The sequence below is a fragment of the Drosophila mojavensis genome, unplaced genomic scaffold (assembly GCF_018153725.1).
Source record: "Drosophila mojavensis isolate 15081-1352.22 unplaced genomic scaffold, ASM1815372v1 contig_36, whole genome shotgun sequence".
NCBI lineage: Eukaryota > Metazoa > Arthropoda > Insecta > Diptera > Drosophilidae > Drosophila > Drosophila mojavensis.
Genome location: NW_025318858.1, coordinates 977,008 through 991,365, shown reverse-complemented (window position 1 = coordinate 991,365; position 14,358 = coordinate 977,008). Strand labels below are relative to the sequence as shown.

The following is a 14,358-nucleotide window of genomic DNA, read 5'->3' as shown; positions in this document are numbered from 1 at the left end:
GATTGAACCACCACAGTGATGTCTACGAGTGACGGACAGTTGTCTGAAAACAGTAATATGAATAAAGTTTGGTTTTTCGTTTAATAACAAGGCCAGGCCTAATTAAAGGTTTCACAAATATTTCAAATACATTTTTGGTTAAATATGCATGACAAAATTTTGTTTTAATAACCAGCAGAGCTTCTCTTGCTTGGCCTTACAAATGGGTTAGAATATGAATATGTTATGTATTCGATCAGAGATCATATAATATATATAAATTTTGTTTATGGCCAGCAAACATGACCAGCAGAGGTTTTACTGCGTGGCCTTACAAAGGGTTAAAATAGGTTTAGTTATGTATGGTTCATGTATTTGATCGGAGATCATATATAAATATTTGATGAGACTCCCTCTCTCCCTTGCGCTCTATTCCTGCGTAGCAGTTAGAGCCAAGACAGTGAAGCGCATGTCATCCGGATCACGGGCCATGAACTCCTTGCAGACCCTAGCAGCATCTGGCAAGAATGTCTCATCCGAGGTCTTGCCGTGATTGATGGGATACGACTTGCGTCCATCTAGCTCATAGAGTGTGTTGTCGATATTGACGAGTGAAATGAAGTGATGGATGACCGTGTCGTAGTTGCCAGCATCGGTTTGGCCCTCCTGCGCCAACATTTGATGATCCTCGGTGAAGGCCTTGTCCTTCTCCAAAGCCTGACCGCGCTCATCGGGCGACATATTGGCGCAGCTCTTCAAAAAGTTCTTTAGGACGCCATCGCCAATGTCAATACTAAGAGAGAGATACATATATGTAGTTTACATAGACTTGTGAGATGATATCATTGGGCACCCACTCCTTGTTGTTGGCCACGCTGTGGATGAGGGCAACGGTGCCGCAGGCATTGTGTGTAAATTGACGCATATAAAAGAGATCAGCTGGGGTCTTCAGAGGTTCAGCTGCCGACTTGATGCGCTCATGCTCCTCGGCACGGTGCTTTTCATACTACGAAGACTAGACATCAGTAAATGTAAATCAACAATTGTAACTCGAACTAACTGCATCGCTGATGGGGAACAGCAAAATAAGAGCCTTCACGGGCTGGGGCAGCATTGCCAATAACTCCTCATCCAGGCCGATGACGTCAGTGATTGACCAGGATGGCGACACACCCAGCTTGTGTATGTATTTGGTCAGTACCTGGGAATGGGTTACGAGCAATCAACATGGCGTCTCTTTCAATATGACAAATTGCAAATCAAATTCACAGAAGTGCGTCGTAACGGCAGATGGCAAATGCAAATAATTTCTCAACAGAGTAAAGTTAGTTTATTACCTCTGGGTTGGATTCCAATGGTGTCCAGGTCGACATTTTGTTTTCAAGAAAATTTTATTTAGTTGTAGCGCTTTACTTAGTTACTTCGACTGAATGTGTTTTGGAAATGTCTGAAAATGATTACCGGCACTTTTTTGACACTTTGAGTAAGTGTGTGCGTGAGCTTTCAGGCGCCGATAGCTATCGATTGTTGGGGTAGTCTTTAGCACGAACACGGCACGGAACCAGTCAGACAGCAGCTGATATTTAATATGTGCGATATGTACTCGCCAAATTTTGTAATCGCTAGCTATCTCATCGGCTAGTCGATAGATGTCAGCTGGTTGGCTTATTGTTTATTTCTATTAGCTTTCCTTAAATTCTGGGCATGTTTTTCTTTGATTCAAAAATTAATTGGTTTGCTCAAATTCTTTGCAATATAAATGGACCAATTGAATAAGTCTTTAACGCCAGTGCGTTGTAAGTAATTAGAACACAATAAAAGAAGCACATACAGATATACTGATTTCCTCTCTGTTCTTTAGTTGTTGACAGCCAGCGCGTGCAGTCACCGGCGATTAAGCACGACGCCAACTTGGCCAGCTGTAAGGCTAAGCTGCAAGGGCTGGTAGCTAACCTGCAGGCTAATTATGCCAAATGGCAAATGGCTCAACAGCGGGGCACGTCCCTCTGCTACGCGATTGAGGCGCGAAAGACGCGTTGCTACGATAATGCAGATAACGGCTATTTTCCAGAGGATCTGCACATGAGCTGCGACAAATTGGCCATTATTACGTCGATATTTGTTGATATATTTACAAACACGCGTGAGATTTTGCGACAACTGCGTGGATTGACTTTGCTAGCGGGCATTACATCGAATGTGATATTTTATAGAACTTGGAAGTTGACAGAGTATGTATCCTTCACCGAGGAACTGGTAAAGCGTTACAGACAGGAATCGATGGTAAAACAGCATGTGATGCGTAAGTGGAGCTAAATTCTGAAACGTACTCCAACCAATAGCACTATCACTACACTAGACACCACAAGCCTTAGCTCAACTTTGCATTTTTGCTCTCCTCTTGCTCTCTTCGAGTAACGGGATCTACCAGACAGAAATCCAATGCAACTGAGCGAGCTAGCTATTATTAGCAGACCCTTCATGTCTTATAACTATAAAACTATTAGTTATATCACAAAACTCATACATATTTTGTATTTGGTTCTAGGTAATATAGCCCACTCCACAAGTAGAGCTCAACTGATTGCCCATACTACGAAGTGGGAGTTTCCAGAGCATGTCGATGCCTATGTGAATTTGGTGTTTCTGCTGCTTGCCGAAGAGGTTAAACCATAGAACAACAGTAAATGTATGATAATTTGTAAACTAAATATTAGTAAATCTGAAAATGTTATTTTGTACATTAAATAATGAATATATTGTAACATGATTTTTTAATACGTATGATCTACTTAAAAAGCAATATGGTTTATACTTCTTTATTATCATTCGAATTGCAAATTACTTGAATACTTAATTAATGATGAATATAAGACAGAAGTCTGTTTGTCTGTCCAACCTCGGATCACACTATATTTCTATATATATGTTGTAAGTAAATGTAATAGTATATATACTAAATAGCGCAATTATATGCTAAGAGATTCCAAAGTCTTTGAATGGGGCATGCTTGTTAAAGAAAGCATTTGTATATAACTAAAATTGGGAACATGAATGGTTTTTCGTTTCAAATGGAATAACCTTACAAACTACAAACTTCGAGCACAGATAATACCCTGTAAAATACAAAATGCATCTCATGTAATCTATATGCGAGGCAGTTCTGATAACAAGATCTACAAACGATTCTATATATCTAAAATATGGAATGTCTTAAATCTTAACTGAAATATTGTCTAGGTTTGGGCTGTGACTGCGTTTCGTCCACCACCAGAACCAGGCGCCAGCCGTGCCCAAAGCAATTGCCGTAAAGTATAGAAGCTTTAGATTACGCTATATAGTGAATGTATATATGAATATGATTAATATTGTATAAGATTTGCACACTTTTGAATCGCTCACCTCCTTGGAGGGTGAGTCCCTCGCCTGTTCCTCAATTTGTTTGCGACTTTCAGAAATCTGTAGCTGCTGCAGTTTACGTAGATCCTTGTTTAGCTCGTCCGCAATTGTTTGCACACTGTTCAAGGCCTCCAGTGCAAAGCGACTTGCATAGCGTTTGTCGCCCACTATCAAATCCTCTGGTGGCAGCACCTGCAATTTGTAATTCGTGGCTGCCAAGGACGAGCGCAGGTACATTAGATGATTAGCCGCATTGCCAACAATTTGATTATTATATTTTTGAGCGGCCTTCGATTGGCATAAGGATTCATAACTGGGATCCTGATTCGGCAGCACTGCAAACATTTTGAGACACTCTTCGCGCTCCTTTTTCGTAGAAAACCCAAACATCTCCAGGTCTTCATCGGAGAGTGAGGCCAAGTCGCGAAAGCTAATGTGATCCTCGAGAAGTTTGTCCACATGATTGGCGTTTACGCAATCCTGTTTGGATTTGGCAAATAGGGTCAATATGGCCTCTCGTTCCCTTTGGACGCTCGGTTTAGTTTTTCCCTGCATCCACGGTCGCTTTTCATAGCCCAGAAATGCACTATCTAAATCCTGCTGTTCGGTGTGTCGTTGAAACGCCTTACTAGCACCGAACTGCACCGCGGATGGGCCATTAACATCTAACAATGGTATATTGTCAGTGGACATCCTGTATAGTAATTAATCTCTTTCTTCCTTTTCGAGCAGAGTGGCGAAGTGTCGCTGTTCAAACCTATTAATATATCGATAGTGATGCCAAATGCTGAAGTAGCATATTAGCATATCGAGTTTGAGTATGAAATGTTATATCGATTAGTATTGTAAGCAAAGAAACGATGTTGTAGTAGCGATGAGAAAAATAAATGCAACAAAATATGTTATATTTCAATATACATACGTATCTTTTAATAATTATATATCTGGTATCAAATTGTAATATTTAAGAGACGTTAACAAACAAATCTTGTCTAACGAAGAGTACAAATAGACAAAGTTTTTTTTGGCATACTTGTTAGTAGTCTTCATATGTACCAATTGTGGTACTTGAAATCTGTTATACTTTGGTACAAATGCCTCAACGCATTTTTTAAATTTAAGGCCTTGTTTGTTTACCGGGAAGCAAACTAAAAGTGTAGCTGCTGATGGTATAATTTTATGGAAATTTGATTTTTCGTTTTAGCGAATATTCAATATTCTATTTAAAATGTGCATTTCTATAACAAAATTCGGTTATATAACAATTAAATTACAAATAACTTATTCTAGTTATCTTTTTTATCTGCACCTGGTCTTTGCCTGTATATTGGTGTGCTATCTGTTGCCGCTTCCTTTAGCTTTTGCAGGAACAGTGCCTTTTTTTGTTGGTCTGCATTCAGTGATCCGGATGCTTTAATGCGCTCCAACTTCTCGGCACTCGGCTCAGTGAGCAGCATTAGACCATATCCTATGCCGCCTGAGCCAAGCAGTAGCACTATGGACTTAACATAAGGATTGCTCGCCATCAGGAATCGGTAATTAGTAATCGGTATAGCAGTTTATTCGTTCTTGAATCCTTCCGCTGTGCTCCTCCAATATTTTGCGTCTGTTTCCCGCGCCTTAATGTCTCCAACAATTTCGCCAATTTTATAGTAATACTCAAGTGCGTAGGGATATTTTTCGTTAATGTACCGGCGGAAATCTGCAGGTAAACGTTTAGGCGGAAGCTTATGTAAAGCTAAATGTGGCACTTACCTCGGTCTGTGTTCATGCGGTAGTAGAGACCGTAGCTGGCAGCAAAACAGACTGCTTCCAGCACAAAGAGTGTCTTGGCGCTACCCTTGATGAATCTCCAAAGTGCAGGTTTCGGTGTCCTCGGCAACATTACAAACTAAAATAAATGTGAAACAATACACAAATAATAAAATACAATGCGGACAACTGCTTACAAAGCAAAATACAAATGTATCGAATCGAATTATATCGATGTACCAACATTGTCAAGGAAGCGATATGTACGCGGATAAGCGGCTGAGAAGATTTCGTCGAAATTTCTTTAAAATCTTGACTACAGTAATAGAAACATTTATGTTAAGTTAAAATAAAATTAGCGTTTTTGTTGATTCATTAATTGTAGAGACAATGTTTCTTCGATAATTCATTTTATTTTTTTATTTTTTAGGAGTATTTCAGCTAATGGCCGCTAGCAGTGACGTCACAGCTCATAACCAATCGCCCAATCTGTTTATCGTCACGTATTTTCGATAACTCTTCTGCTATCAATATCGGCATACCAGTACAATACGTAACAGACCACAACAGAAAAAAGTAAAATCTGAACGTGCGGCTTTCAACGCAACCGCAGCAGCATCAGCTACAAAGTAAAAACGGCAACGCGCTGTCTCGCGGAGCTATAAAAACAACGAGCCACAGTTCAGTTGCCACAAACGTTCACAAGCCGAGCAAGTGTCAACATCAGCGCGATATTCAATTACAACCGCAACAACAACGAAGTTAAACGCAGTTACCGGTACTTCGAATAACTGTAAATAAGAACAGATCAAAACTTGAACTTAAAAAAGAAAAACAATACCAAAATGCAGTCGATGGCAAAACAAACTCTGCGTGCAATGCCGCAGATGAGCAAACAAGGTGTGTGTGTGTTTGATTTTAGTGTGCTTAAATTGCAGCATATTTAATTTGTAATATTTGTCGTTAATTTTGAATAGTGAGTTACTTATCGACGAGCAGCGCCTGCAGAGCCGTCGTTGGTGGCAATGACAGCGTCGTCGAGATTAAGCCGCCGAAGACAACCTCTGAGAAATTTATCGCCTTCCAGAAGAAACTGCGTGCTAAAACGCCTCTAGGTAAATTGGATGAATTCTCACGTCATCCCTACCAGGAGAAGGAGCCACTAAAGCCATGGCCCAACCAGACAAATCCCTATACAGGCGAAATTGGCGGACCCGCTGGACCGGAGCCAACACGCTATGGTGATTGGGAGCGCAAAGGACGCGTCTCCGATTTCTAGTCCCAGTGGAACACAAATAATTGTTCCTTAGCACTTAGTTAGGTCTTTTTTAAACAATTGTTTAGCATTAAGATAAAAGAAAACACCAAAATGTATACTAAACAAAAAAGAATTATAATATATAGAAATAAGTATTAAAAAGATTACTATGACAAATTTAGTCTATTCTTATGTTGGTTGGTCCATTAGTTCATGTATGAGTCGTTCACTTAGTGTCCACAGTTGCTTCTGCAGCGTCTCGTTCCTGGACAATTTGCTTGGCTCACAGAAATAACAGTTATTAAAGTACAATCCGGATAGCCCGGTCAGCTCGTTTGCCGTGGCGCAGTAGATGCTCGTGGCAGCCGCTTGTTGCTGCGGATTGTCAAGATTAACAACAGAAAGTTCCAAGACCAAATACAACTACTCACCAGGGACTTGGTAAAGGGCCGCACCACGGCAAAAAGCAATCGATAAAACCAATAATTACGCGACAGCTGTGTCGAAACCATATTGCCAGGATGTACCGAAAAAACAGATATGCCCCGTTGCTTCCACCTCTGCAAAAGAAAGCATGTGCGAAATTAGGTCATTGATCACGAGTCAATTATACAGTTATAGCCCATGACTCACTTGCGCCAGCTCCTGGGTGAACAAAACATTGCACAGCTTTGCATTGTTGTAGGCCATCATGCTCCAATACTTCTCTGCAGGCGGTGACAAATGCTGCACCGTTAGGTTCTCCACTGGCAGATTGGCAAATCTGCAAATGGGAGAGAGACAGGGATAGATACATCCTTATATACATGCATGCCATTACTGACTCCCTAGTCGGTAAATGCAAGGGGAGGGACAGGAATACGTTTGTATTTACATATGCCTATTGGTTAATCATTCCAGATCATGCAGGGGGAGGGAGACGAGCAGCGATATTGAGAAAGGAATTCAAGTTTATTTTTGACGCGCAGTTCTAAAAATTGTTTACTGTTTGTGGCCCGCTTTCTGCATATTTGTTTTGATTTTGCTGTACATTGCCGGCTCACGACTATGTGTGCTTACAGTGAAGTCTCCAGTCTAACGAACAAACTGGACATCAGAACGATAGCTTTGAGACAAAACAAAATGATTTACATATACAAACATATACATACATATATTTACATATATACTATATACATACATATGTAAGTTTTTAAGAACGTGTTTTTTGGCAACATGAAAGCGAATATTTGCTCAATAGAAGGCTTGCTGTATTTTCATAAACATTGTGGCATCATCCAGTTGAACACATTCTGGACTTTGCACCCACCGCTTTGCTGGAAGCAAACGAGTTGTTGTTGTTGCTGTTGTTTGTGCGGCGGCGTTCAATGCTCGTTAATGAGATGCAAGTCTCGAGCCACGAACAAAAGTTCAGGCCATGACTGTGACTAAGGCGCCTACACGTGAATGAAAACCTAGAACAAAGTCAACAAAGCCTTTGTACAACAACAATGCACGGCGTGAAATGGAACTTTATTTCACTCTGCTGTCAGTCAAAAGTGTGTAGCGCATGTGCAATTCGTAAATGCCGAAATATCAAATGTAACAAAGCAAAGCGCGCAATTTGTGGACTTTGAATTTGTTATTTTATTATGCCGCCCTAGTAGAGCACACACATATTTACGCAGTTAGCTGCATACATACATACATATGTACATGCATACACAGATACTGCTGCAAAAATAAAATAAGCTTCTTTTCCCTTTGCCTTGTAGCTTGTGGTGGATGTACATCCTTCAACAAAAGATTAGCATAATGCCTATTTATAATTCATTTAATTTCTTCATAGAGGTCTCTTTATCAATTGTTTTTTATAGCAATCATTTTAATTAACTTAATTTTATTTCCCAAGCAGCAAACAAATCTTGACGCCCCGACCATGCAACGCCCGCCTATCATTATCGCTTTGTGTGCTCTGACCCCAATAGAAACTCAACATTAATCATCAAATACACATATTCGACAGCCCATGCACAGATATGCTCAGAGACACATATTTAACAGCCTACCCATACATAGATATGCTATGCTTGCGTGCGTGTGCGTGTGTGTGTGTGCAATGGCTGGCATACATGACTTTTAGTGAGTACACAATTGGCGCACGCGACTTTTGCTGCATGCTTCCACGAGATACAGACAGAAAGATACCCAAAAAGCAGAGCCAACAAATGTTATACGTGATGGCGGTAACGAACACAGAATCAGCTGAAGAAACGCAGCTGCGAAAACCACCTCCAACAACAATGAGCAACTTCACTTCAATTGCTTTTTGTTCGTCGATTCGTAGCTTCACGCGAGTCTCGTTGATTTATCTGCCCATTCGTATACAGACACAGTGTAGCCAGATGCTGTTATATGCAACCAAACTGTTGGACAACATTTAAATGCTGGCTGCGTACCACTGTGCTTGTGCGCGCAGCACGTGAATTGAACGTATGTGGCTTCAGCTGATATGAACATGCACAAGAGCGGATATGAGTGTGTGTGTGCGCGTGTAAATGTGTACATATAAATATGTAAACAATTTTTGGTACTCTATATGGGCACCGCTACCATTTTACCAAAATCAGCAATTTGACACCGGAACAAGTTCATATAAAAATGTAAACAGACTGTTTAAAAAACTAGTAATGTTAAAAGTACTTTCAACAAGATTTCCCTATTTACAGATTTCCCCTTGTTAGGGCAAACTTATGACGTAGTTTATATATGCGCAGTATAAAAATGTAAATAAAACAGATTTGAACGCCGAGTTCAATTGCGTCTCGCCTTGAAGTCAAGGTTTAGCCGTAACAAAAAAAATTTTTTCAAACAAATGTTGCAAGGTCATTATTTGAAGAAGCCCAAGACATCATACAAGCAATTTTAGGAGATTAAAAAATATTCAGAAGTATTACATATTTTAATACTCTATGTAAATGTATACATACATACATATGTATGTATGTGCAAAGGCTATGCTGAGCGCTGTTTAGTTTATTTATTTAAATGTAAGATATTTGGGAGCCCACACACAGGCATACATATGTACATACATACATAGATATGTTGTATGTTCTTGTATAAATTACATGCAAAGCGTTTATTTATAGTTTAGTCACAAACTGCATAGACGCCAACGCAAAGAAACAACAAACGAAGACTCGAGCCGGACCAAAGTCCAAGCGATAAGTGCAATAAACTTGTTGCAAACAAATGCTGCCAAATACAGTTGGATTATATACACAACAGTGCCAGCCATTTAAATTGACCTAGTACCATTTGCGCATAGCGGAATGCAGTGGATTCCATTCAGATACAGTGGTGGTCCTTACAGTATGTCTAGTGTACTATGATGCTATGCGCATGCTGTTTCTACGAACTAAACCTGTTACAGTGGAGTCCATTAAAATATTCCCAGTTCAGGAAATACACTAATGGCTATTTAAGAGCATCAAGTGGTTATTCGAGTATTGTTTTTGAATGAATCTGTTAGTATTCAGATACAGTGGCGGCCATTTAAATGTAGAGAGCGGAGTTTCAATGCTCTAGGCATATAACTAGATCTACTTACCTGTGTGATTCAGATGAGACTACGACAATTCGCGTACGATGGTCAAATAGTGATTCCAACTGCAGCGTTAAATAGAAATGCGATAAATGGCATACTTGGAATGTTGTCTCGAATCCATCGACAGTTTTCGTATGTGGCAAAGCGAAGACGCCGGCGTTCAATATCAGATAGTCGATATGACTGAAATATTCAAATTATGATATTAAAATATGGAAATCAGACTGTACTTGTCACACCTACCCAACACTCTGCTTGATTTCCTCTACAAATTGCTGCACAGCGCGCAATGAACCCAAATCCAAGGCCACTGAACGACACCGGGCACGTGCTGCCGGACGCTCCTGTGCAATGCGCTCAATGGCCTCCGCTGTTGAACTTGAATTACGGCAGGCGAAGATGACATCGCAGCCATGTAAAGCTAAGGAACGTGCTGTCTCATAGCCGATGCCACAGTTGGCACCTGTTATAAGCGCCACACGGCCGTGTAAATCTTTGCCATGCAATATCTGCAGCGCGGTGCTGCACGAATCGAAGCGCTGACGCACTTGACTGATATTTAGTGTCGGCTCCTCCACAGCAAATGCCAGACGTGGATCAATATTTGTGCGCTGTTTTGTTTCTTTGTTGTGGAACATAAAACGTTGACTTTGCTCGTCGTAGTACTTCTCCCAGCCCAGCGGCAGATCGCCGGTAATCCGCTTGGAGCGTCCAGTTCGCGGATGTGTCCACTGTGTCGTCTTAGTTTGTTGGCTGCAAAGTGGGAATCATATGTTTTAATTGCCCTCCCTTAAGCTGTTCATTTTGAAGACTTGCTTGACATAGCAAACGACACCATCATCGTTGGCACGTTCCTCCCAGCCAGGTGGCAGCTCATCCTCAGAGTCGGAATCGGGCATTGCCATCATTTTGGTATTGGTATTTGTATAGAAAGTGTCTGGAGTTCAAAGAACAATTTGTTTTCAGCTACAACTGTTAACAGCTGTTCGGTATGGCAGACCTGGGCGGTACGTTTTGCCATTCACAGTGCGCGCAAGTTATCGATAGGAGTTTCAGTTGAAAACTATCGACTTGTAGGCGCTCATTTTGAAATGCAAACTCTGAGTTTTCATTTGAAATAAATTATACAGTTCGATTCTTAGTTAAGAGGTATGCAAATAGATCAATGTTTTAAATTAAATTTTAATTTATTTTATTAGATAAATAGGAGCAATTGTATATGTATGTACACAAGGCTGATTGTGGAACATATTTTAAATTATAAGCCTAAAATCCTATTGAAGAATCTATTCTAAATACATACACTCAACTTAAATTACTAGCTACTTAAGTTTCTAATTATGAAGTTAGATTAGTCTCTAATTCTTATGCATTACACTCGCTTTGGCTGTGGGTGGCTCATTGATCATACCATAGAACAAAGGCAGTTTTGTCAGATCGTGACGCACCAGCAATATGAAAGGTGTCTCCGCCCGGAACAGCACCTCTGGGCCGGATTTTTTCAGTATAGCTGCTGTGGCAGCTGCCGCCTCGGTGCCCTGTTCATTGACCGTAAAGTCCACTTTGTGCAGAATATCGGACACAATGAGGTCGGAGGGGGGCGTGGGTGTCTTACTCGATTGTGCCAATTGTCGTTGAGCCACCAAACGTTGCAAACTGCCCAAGCCATCCGAATAACTGCGTCCAATTTGAGGTGCCTGCACGGTTGGTTCACTTGAGGCAATCAATGAAAGATCGCTTTGTACTGGGTTGAAGATTCCGCCAATTCCCATCGCTTGTAACAATGTATTCAGCTTAAAGGACTCTGTGAGATGCATCTTGGGGAAAGCTATAATTGTCGATCGCCTTGTCATCTGGCTTATCATGTTCTCAATCGCATCCGCATTCAGTCTCTGCTGCAAATATGCCAACTGCTCCACAGAGGAGCGCATGGGCTGAATCACATACATTGTGGTCAGATTGCCGTGGTAAGGTAATCCAATGATCCGACAGTCAAGCTGCTGATCCTCGTAGTAGGGAAAGGCGCCGGCACCGACCATCATATCGACGGGAATCACGGGCTGACTGCCCTCGCCATTGGGATAAAAGTTTTCAACTTTCGTCGCACTGGCTATGAAATCGATCTCCCACATAGCCTTAAAGTACAGGGTATTGGCCATTACAATGCGCGTTTCCTGCGGCAAATCGTCTGGGATTATATTCTCGATTTTGCCCTTAGTTTGCTGTTCCACCCACGAGTTAATATTGTATCTGGCCGTCGCTGGACTGTTGGCAAAGTCGAGCATTTGCAATTCCGATTTATAGATGCTAACGACAGCTTGTCTGTAAGAGAAGAATTTTTAATATTGAATTCACTTCTTAATATTAATTAAGTTTTCATACAAATGATTTAATCTTGTGTAAATTCGGTTTGCGGCCGATGGGCAATAATCGATATTTAACAATGGCTATCGCGGAATTGCACATTTCTAACAGGCACGAACGAGATGCCCGTTATAATGTAAAGAACTGTTGATGCAAAACGAGTTAAAGTAGTCGAGATGAAATATACTCTCGTGTCTCACGTTATTAATAAATATTTATAGAAAAACCTGAACTATATAAGTTCCAAGTTGCTATTGAGAATTGAATTGATTGACTCACCTGTAATCTGGATTCAAGTTGTAGCCGTGCTTAACGAACAGCCCATTAGCCACATGCACCTCTTGTGGGGCGTGGCGATTGCGCGGATAGTTGCGCAGGCTGCGGCGCAGGCTATTGCTGTGCCACGCATCCAGCTGACGGACTGGGGACGTCGTCTGGCTAGTTGGCTGCTGCACATCCTGCAGCATCAAGCCGAATTGTTCGTGAAGCTTAACCATATCCGTTTGACCAAAGACGGTAACCAATTCCGAATAGCTGCGCCCCTTGGCGCCGAGCAGTAGCAGAGCTAGCGCAGACACAATGCTTAGTGGTGAAAAAATCACTGTCTTTCGATAGTTGGCATTGATCTGATTGGAGAGATTCTGCGCGAAAGTGAGTACGTTGCGTGCGATGTCATCCGAGGCGGCCACATCCACATTGCCCGAACTGGAGCCAGCGTATTCGATGCTCGGAAAAGCAGCAACAGACTGAGCCATAGCGGGAGCGCTAGGCAAATACTGCGGCAGCGGCGGCGTCGGCGCCTTTGGGGCTAAATATGCTGGTCTGGCTGTCGAGTGTGCCTCGTTCAGTTTTTGCAACAGAGCCTGATGCTCCGGCCTCCGCACATCGCGCCACAAATCCAGATCGCCATTGCCAATGACAAACAGACAGGCGAAGGCCAGCAAAAAATACGAGCCTAACATTGGGACAATTTATGCTTATCTTTAGTTACGAATTGTTTTTACATATACATATAATATGTATATATGTGTGTATATGTGTAGCAGTTAACGCACGCGATGTTAACGCCTCTAAAGCTGCTGTTAAACTGAGCTTGTCACGCTTTGTGCACAACAGTTTATAGGTTGATGCGAAAAAAAAATATATAAAACTCGTTATCACAAGTGCGATCCAAGCCCAGTCCCATGTGCACCCCTTCCGTTTCACACACACACGAGCACTCTCTCACTCTACTTCGCTCGCAGCCTCTTCTTAACTCTGACGCTCTCTGAGCGCTCTCTTTGATGACAACTCATTGCGTTGGGTTTACCCCGTTATTGTTTACATTTGGTTGACATGCACTACGTTCAATTCAGCCTCATTAAATAGTTGATCCAAATAAGTATCAAGTTTTATACCCTCAATCTAAATATAGTGTATGTTTAAGTATCTATCAGCAGGCTTCAGACTCTCACTCTCTCTCGCTCTCTATTAAGTATTCAGGAATAAAATTAGCGCTTAGTGATGAGTCGCTTTAGCGGGTATCTCTTATTACTCAATACTTATCAAAAAGCTTAGGGAAAAAGGCATGTCCAGCCAATTAGTAAATTGCAAATCGCATATATATGTAATCCGTAACGGCTAGTAGAGAACAATCATTCAGGCATTTATCGTGTAGCAGCAGACCGATTAATCGATTAGGTGAATTGAACTAATCGCTGTGAACTGAACTGTAAAATTGTGCAAGTGGAAACTTTATTATACATTTATGTAAAATAAATTTGGTTCATACCAACTTTTGCAGACATTACTGTATGTGTTTATATATGCTATTGACTCGCATGTCTTTTGGATGGTTTATTTTCTGATCCAGTTCATTTCAAGGCTAGCCGGTAACCAACTTAACTTGCTGTACTTCATATTTTGGCCATCAGTGTGCATATAGACAGCAGTTGATATTCATGCAAAGACAGCTCGAATTTTTGCATAGGGTATTCTCGAGTCATGCGTTCTCTAACCCCTTTTCAGTTGATTATCA

At 41.2% G+C, this 14,358-nt stretch overlaps 8 protein-coding genes across 10 annotated transcripts; 2 read left to right on the top strand and 6 right to left on the bottom strand.

Moving 5' to 3' along the window:
* Positions 1-62: 62 nt before the first annotated feature.
* LOC6575649 (ubiquitin carboxyl-terminal hydrolase) lies at positions 63-1,457 on the bottom strand. Its single transcript, XM_002001622.4, has 4 exons — positions 1,317-1,457; positions 1,040-1,180; positions 837-985; positions 63-772 (listed from the first exon to the last, which is right to left on the bottom strand). The coding sequence occupies exons 1-4, from the start codon at positions 1,350-1,352 to the stop codon at positions 409-411; spliced, it is 690 nt and encodes a 229-aa protein (XP_002001658.1). The 5' UTR covers positions 1,353-1,457; the 3' UTR covers positions 63-408.
* Positions 1,458-1,559: 102 nt separating this feature from the next.
* LOC6575648 lies at positions 1,560-2,744 on the top strand. The gene is made up of 3 exons (XM_002001621.4): positions 1,560-1,775; positions 1,841-2,281; positions 2,528-2,744. Exons 1-3 carry the CDS (start codon positions 1,739-1,741, stop codon positions 2,653-2,655), a joined length of 606 nt encoding a protein of 201 aa, XP_002001657.1. The 5' UTR covers positions 1,560-1,738; the 3' UTR covers positions 2,656-2,744.
* Positions 2,745-2,782: 38 nt separating this feature from the next.
* Positions 2,783-4,161, bottom strand: LOC6575647. Its single transcript, XM_002001620.4, has 2 exons — positions 3,382-4,161; positions 2,783-3,312 (listed from the first exon to the last, which is right to left on the bottom strand). Exons 1-2 carry the CDS (start codon positions 4,069-4,071, stop codon positions 3,193-3,195), a joined length of 810 nt encoding a protein of 269 aa, XP_002001656.1. The 5' UTR covers positions 4,072-4,161; the 3' UTR covers positions 2,783-3,192.
* A 408-nt stretch (positions 4,162-4,569) lies between these two features.
* LOC6575646 lies at positions 4,570-4,904 on the bottom strand. The gene has a single exon (XM_002001619.4). The coding sequence runs from the start codon at positions 4,902-4,904 to the stop codon at positions 4,665-4,667; it is 240 nt and encodes a 79-aa protein (XP_002001655.1). The 3' UTR covers positions 4,570-4,664.
* Positions 4,905-4,937: 33 nt separating this feature from the next.
* On the bottom strand, positions 4,938-5,263 carry LOC6575645 (protein CEBPZOS). Its single transcript, XM_002001618.4, has 2 exons — positions 5,134-5,263; positions 4,938-5,080 (listed from the first exon to the last, which is right to left on the bottom strand). Exons 1-2 carry the CDS (start codon positions 5,261-5,263, stop codon positions 4,938-4,940), a joined length of 273 nt encoding a protein of 90 aa, XP_002001654.1.
* LOC6575643 (WW domain-containing oxidoreductase) lies at positions 5,183-10,981 on the bottom strand. Of its 2 annotated transcripts, XM_002001616.4 has the most exons (6): positions 10,794-10,979; positions 10,221-10,730; positions 9,981-10,160; positions 7,022-7,151; positions 6,820-6,948; positions 6,503-6,763 (listed from the first exon to the last, which is right to left on the bottom strand). In XM_002001616.4, exons 1-6 carry the CDS (start codon positions 10,883-10,885, stop codon positions 6,578-6,580), a joined length of 1,227 nt encoding a protein of 408 aa, XP_002001652.2. In that variant the 5' UTR covers positions 10,886-10,979; the 3' UTR covers positions 6,503-6,577. The 2 variants fall into 2 exon arrangements, with proteins under 2 accessions (XP_032584684.2, XP_002001652.2); XM_032728793.2 differs by lacking the exons at positions 6,503-6,763; positions 6,820-6,948; positions 7,022-7,151 and adding an exon at positions 5,183-5,269 and having other exon boundaries at positions 10,794-10,981.
* Positions 5,665-6,565, top strand: LOC6575644 (succinate dehydrogenase assembly factor 4, mitochondrial). Its single transcript, XM_002001617.4, has 2 exons — positions 5,665-6,030; positions 6,108-6,565. The coding sequence occupies exons 1-2, from the start codon at positions 5,976-5,978 to the stop codon at positions 6,407-6,409; spliced, it is 357 nt and encodes a 118-aa protein (XP_002001653.1). The 5' UTR covers positions 5,665-5,975; the 3' UTR covers positions 6,410-6,565.
* A 194-nt stretch (positions 10,982-11,175) lies between the features above and the next one.
* Positions 11,176-13,434, bottom strand: LOC6575642 (serine protease inhibitor 28Dc). Of its 2 annotated transcripts, none has more exons than XM_002001615.4 (2): positions 12,621-13,434; positions 11,176-12,299 (listed from the first exon to the last, which is right to left on the bottom strand). In XM_002001615.4, the coding sequence occupies exons 1-2, from the start codon at positions 13,301-13,303 to the stop codon at positions 11,336-11,338; spliced, it is 1,647 nt and encodes a 548-aa protein (XP_002001651.1). In that variant the 5' UTR covers positions 13,304-13,434; the 3' UTR covers positions 11,176-11,335. The 2 variants fall into 2 exon arrangements, with proteins under 2 accessions (XP_002001651.1, XP_043864951.1); XM_044009016.1 differs by lacking the exon at positions 12,621-13,434 and adding an exon at positions 12,360-12,450 and having other exon boundaries at positions 11,177-12,299.
* Between the last annotated feature and the right edge of the window lie 924 nt (positions 13,435-14,358).

Bases quoted from the DNA above. Each gene is read 5' to 3' on its own strand.
- LOC6575649 (XM_002001622.4), bottom strand. From the start codon at position 1,352: ATGTCGACCTGGACACCATTGGAATCCAACCCAGAG. The intron at 1,181-1,316 runs GTAATAAACTAA...ACCCATTCCCAG, and splicing joins CATTGGAATCCAACCCAGAG to GTACTGACCAAATACATACA. The intron at 773-836 runs GTGGGTGCCCAA...TCTCTCTCTTAG, and splicing joins AGCGTGGCCAACAACAAGGA to TATTGACATTGGCGATGGCG.
- LOC6575648 (XM_002001621.4), top strand. From the start codon at position 1,739: ATGGACCAATTGAATAAGTCTTTAACGCCAGTGCGTT. The intron at 1,776-1,840 runs GTAAGTAATTAG...TCTGTTCTTTAG, and splicing joins GTCTTTAACGCCAGTGCGTT to TTGTTGACAGCCAGCGCGTG. The intron at 2,282-2,527 runs GTAAGTGGAGCT...ATTTGGTTCTAG, and splicing joins GGTAAAACAGCATGTGATGC to GTAATATAGCCCACTCCACA.
- LOC6575647 (XM_002001620.4), bottom strand. From the start codon at position 4,071: ATGTCCACTGACAATATACCATTGTTAGATGTTAATGGCCCATCCGCG. The intron at 3,313-3,381 runs GTGAGCGATTCA...TTCACTATATAG, and splicing joins GGGACTCACCCTCCAAGGAG to CGTAATCTAAAGCTTCTATA.
- LOC6575646 (XM_002001619.4), bottom strand. From the start codon at position 4,904: ATGGCGAGCAATCCTTATGTTAAGTCCATAGTGCTACTGCTTGGCTCA.
- LOC6575645 (XM_002001618.4), bottom strand. From the start codon at position 5,263: ATGTTGCCGAGGACACCGAAACCTGCACTTTGGAGATTCATCAAGGGT. The intron at 5,081-5,133 runs GTAAGTGCCACA...GTTTACCTGCAG, and splicing joins CCGCATGAACACAGACCGAG to ATTTCCGCCGGTACATTAAC.
- LOC6575644 (XM_002001617.4), top strand. From the start codon at position 5,976: ATGCAGTCGATGGCAAAACAAACTCTGCGTGCAATGCCGCAGATGAGC. The intron at 6,031-6,107 runs GTGTGTGTGTGT...AATTTTGAATAG, and splicing joins GCCGCAGATGAGCAAACAAG to TGAGTTACTTATCGACGAGC.
- LOC6575643 (XM_002001616.4), bottom strand. From the start codon at position 10,885: ATGATGGCAATGCCCGATTCCGACTCTGAGGATGAGCTGCCACCTGGC. The intron at 10,731-10,793 runs GCAAGTCTTCAA...CCCACTTTGCAG, and splicing joins GGTGTCGTTTGCTATGTCAA to CCAACAAACTAAGACGACAC. The intron at 10,161-10,220 runs GTAGGTGTGACA...TGAATATTTCAG, and splicing joins GAAATCAAGCAGAGTGTTGG to TCATATCGACTATCTGATAT.
- LOC6575642 (XM_002001615.4), bottom strand. From the start codon at position 13,303: ATGTTAGGCTCGTATTTTTTGCTGGCCTTCGCCTGTCTGTTTGTCATT. The intron at 12,300-12,620 runs GTGAGTCAATCA...CTTCTCTTACAG, and splicing joins AACTTGAATCCAGATTACAG to ACAAGCTGTCGTTAGCATCT.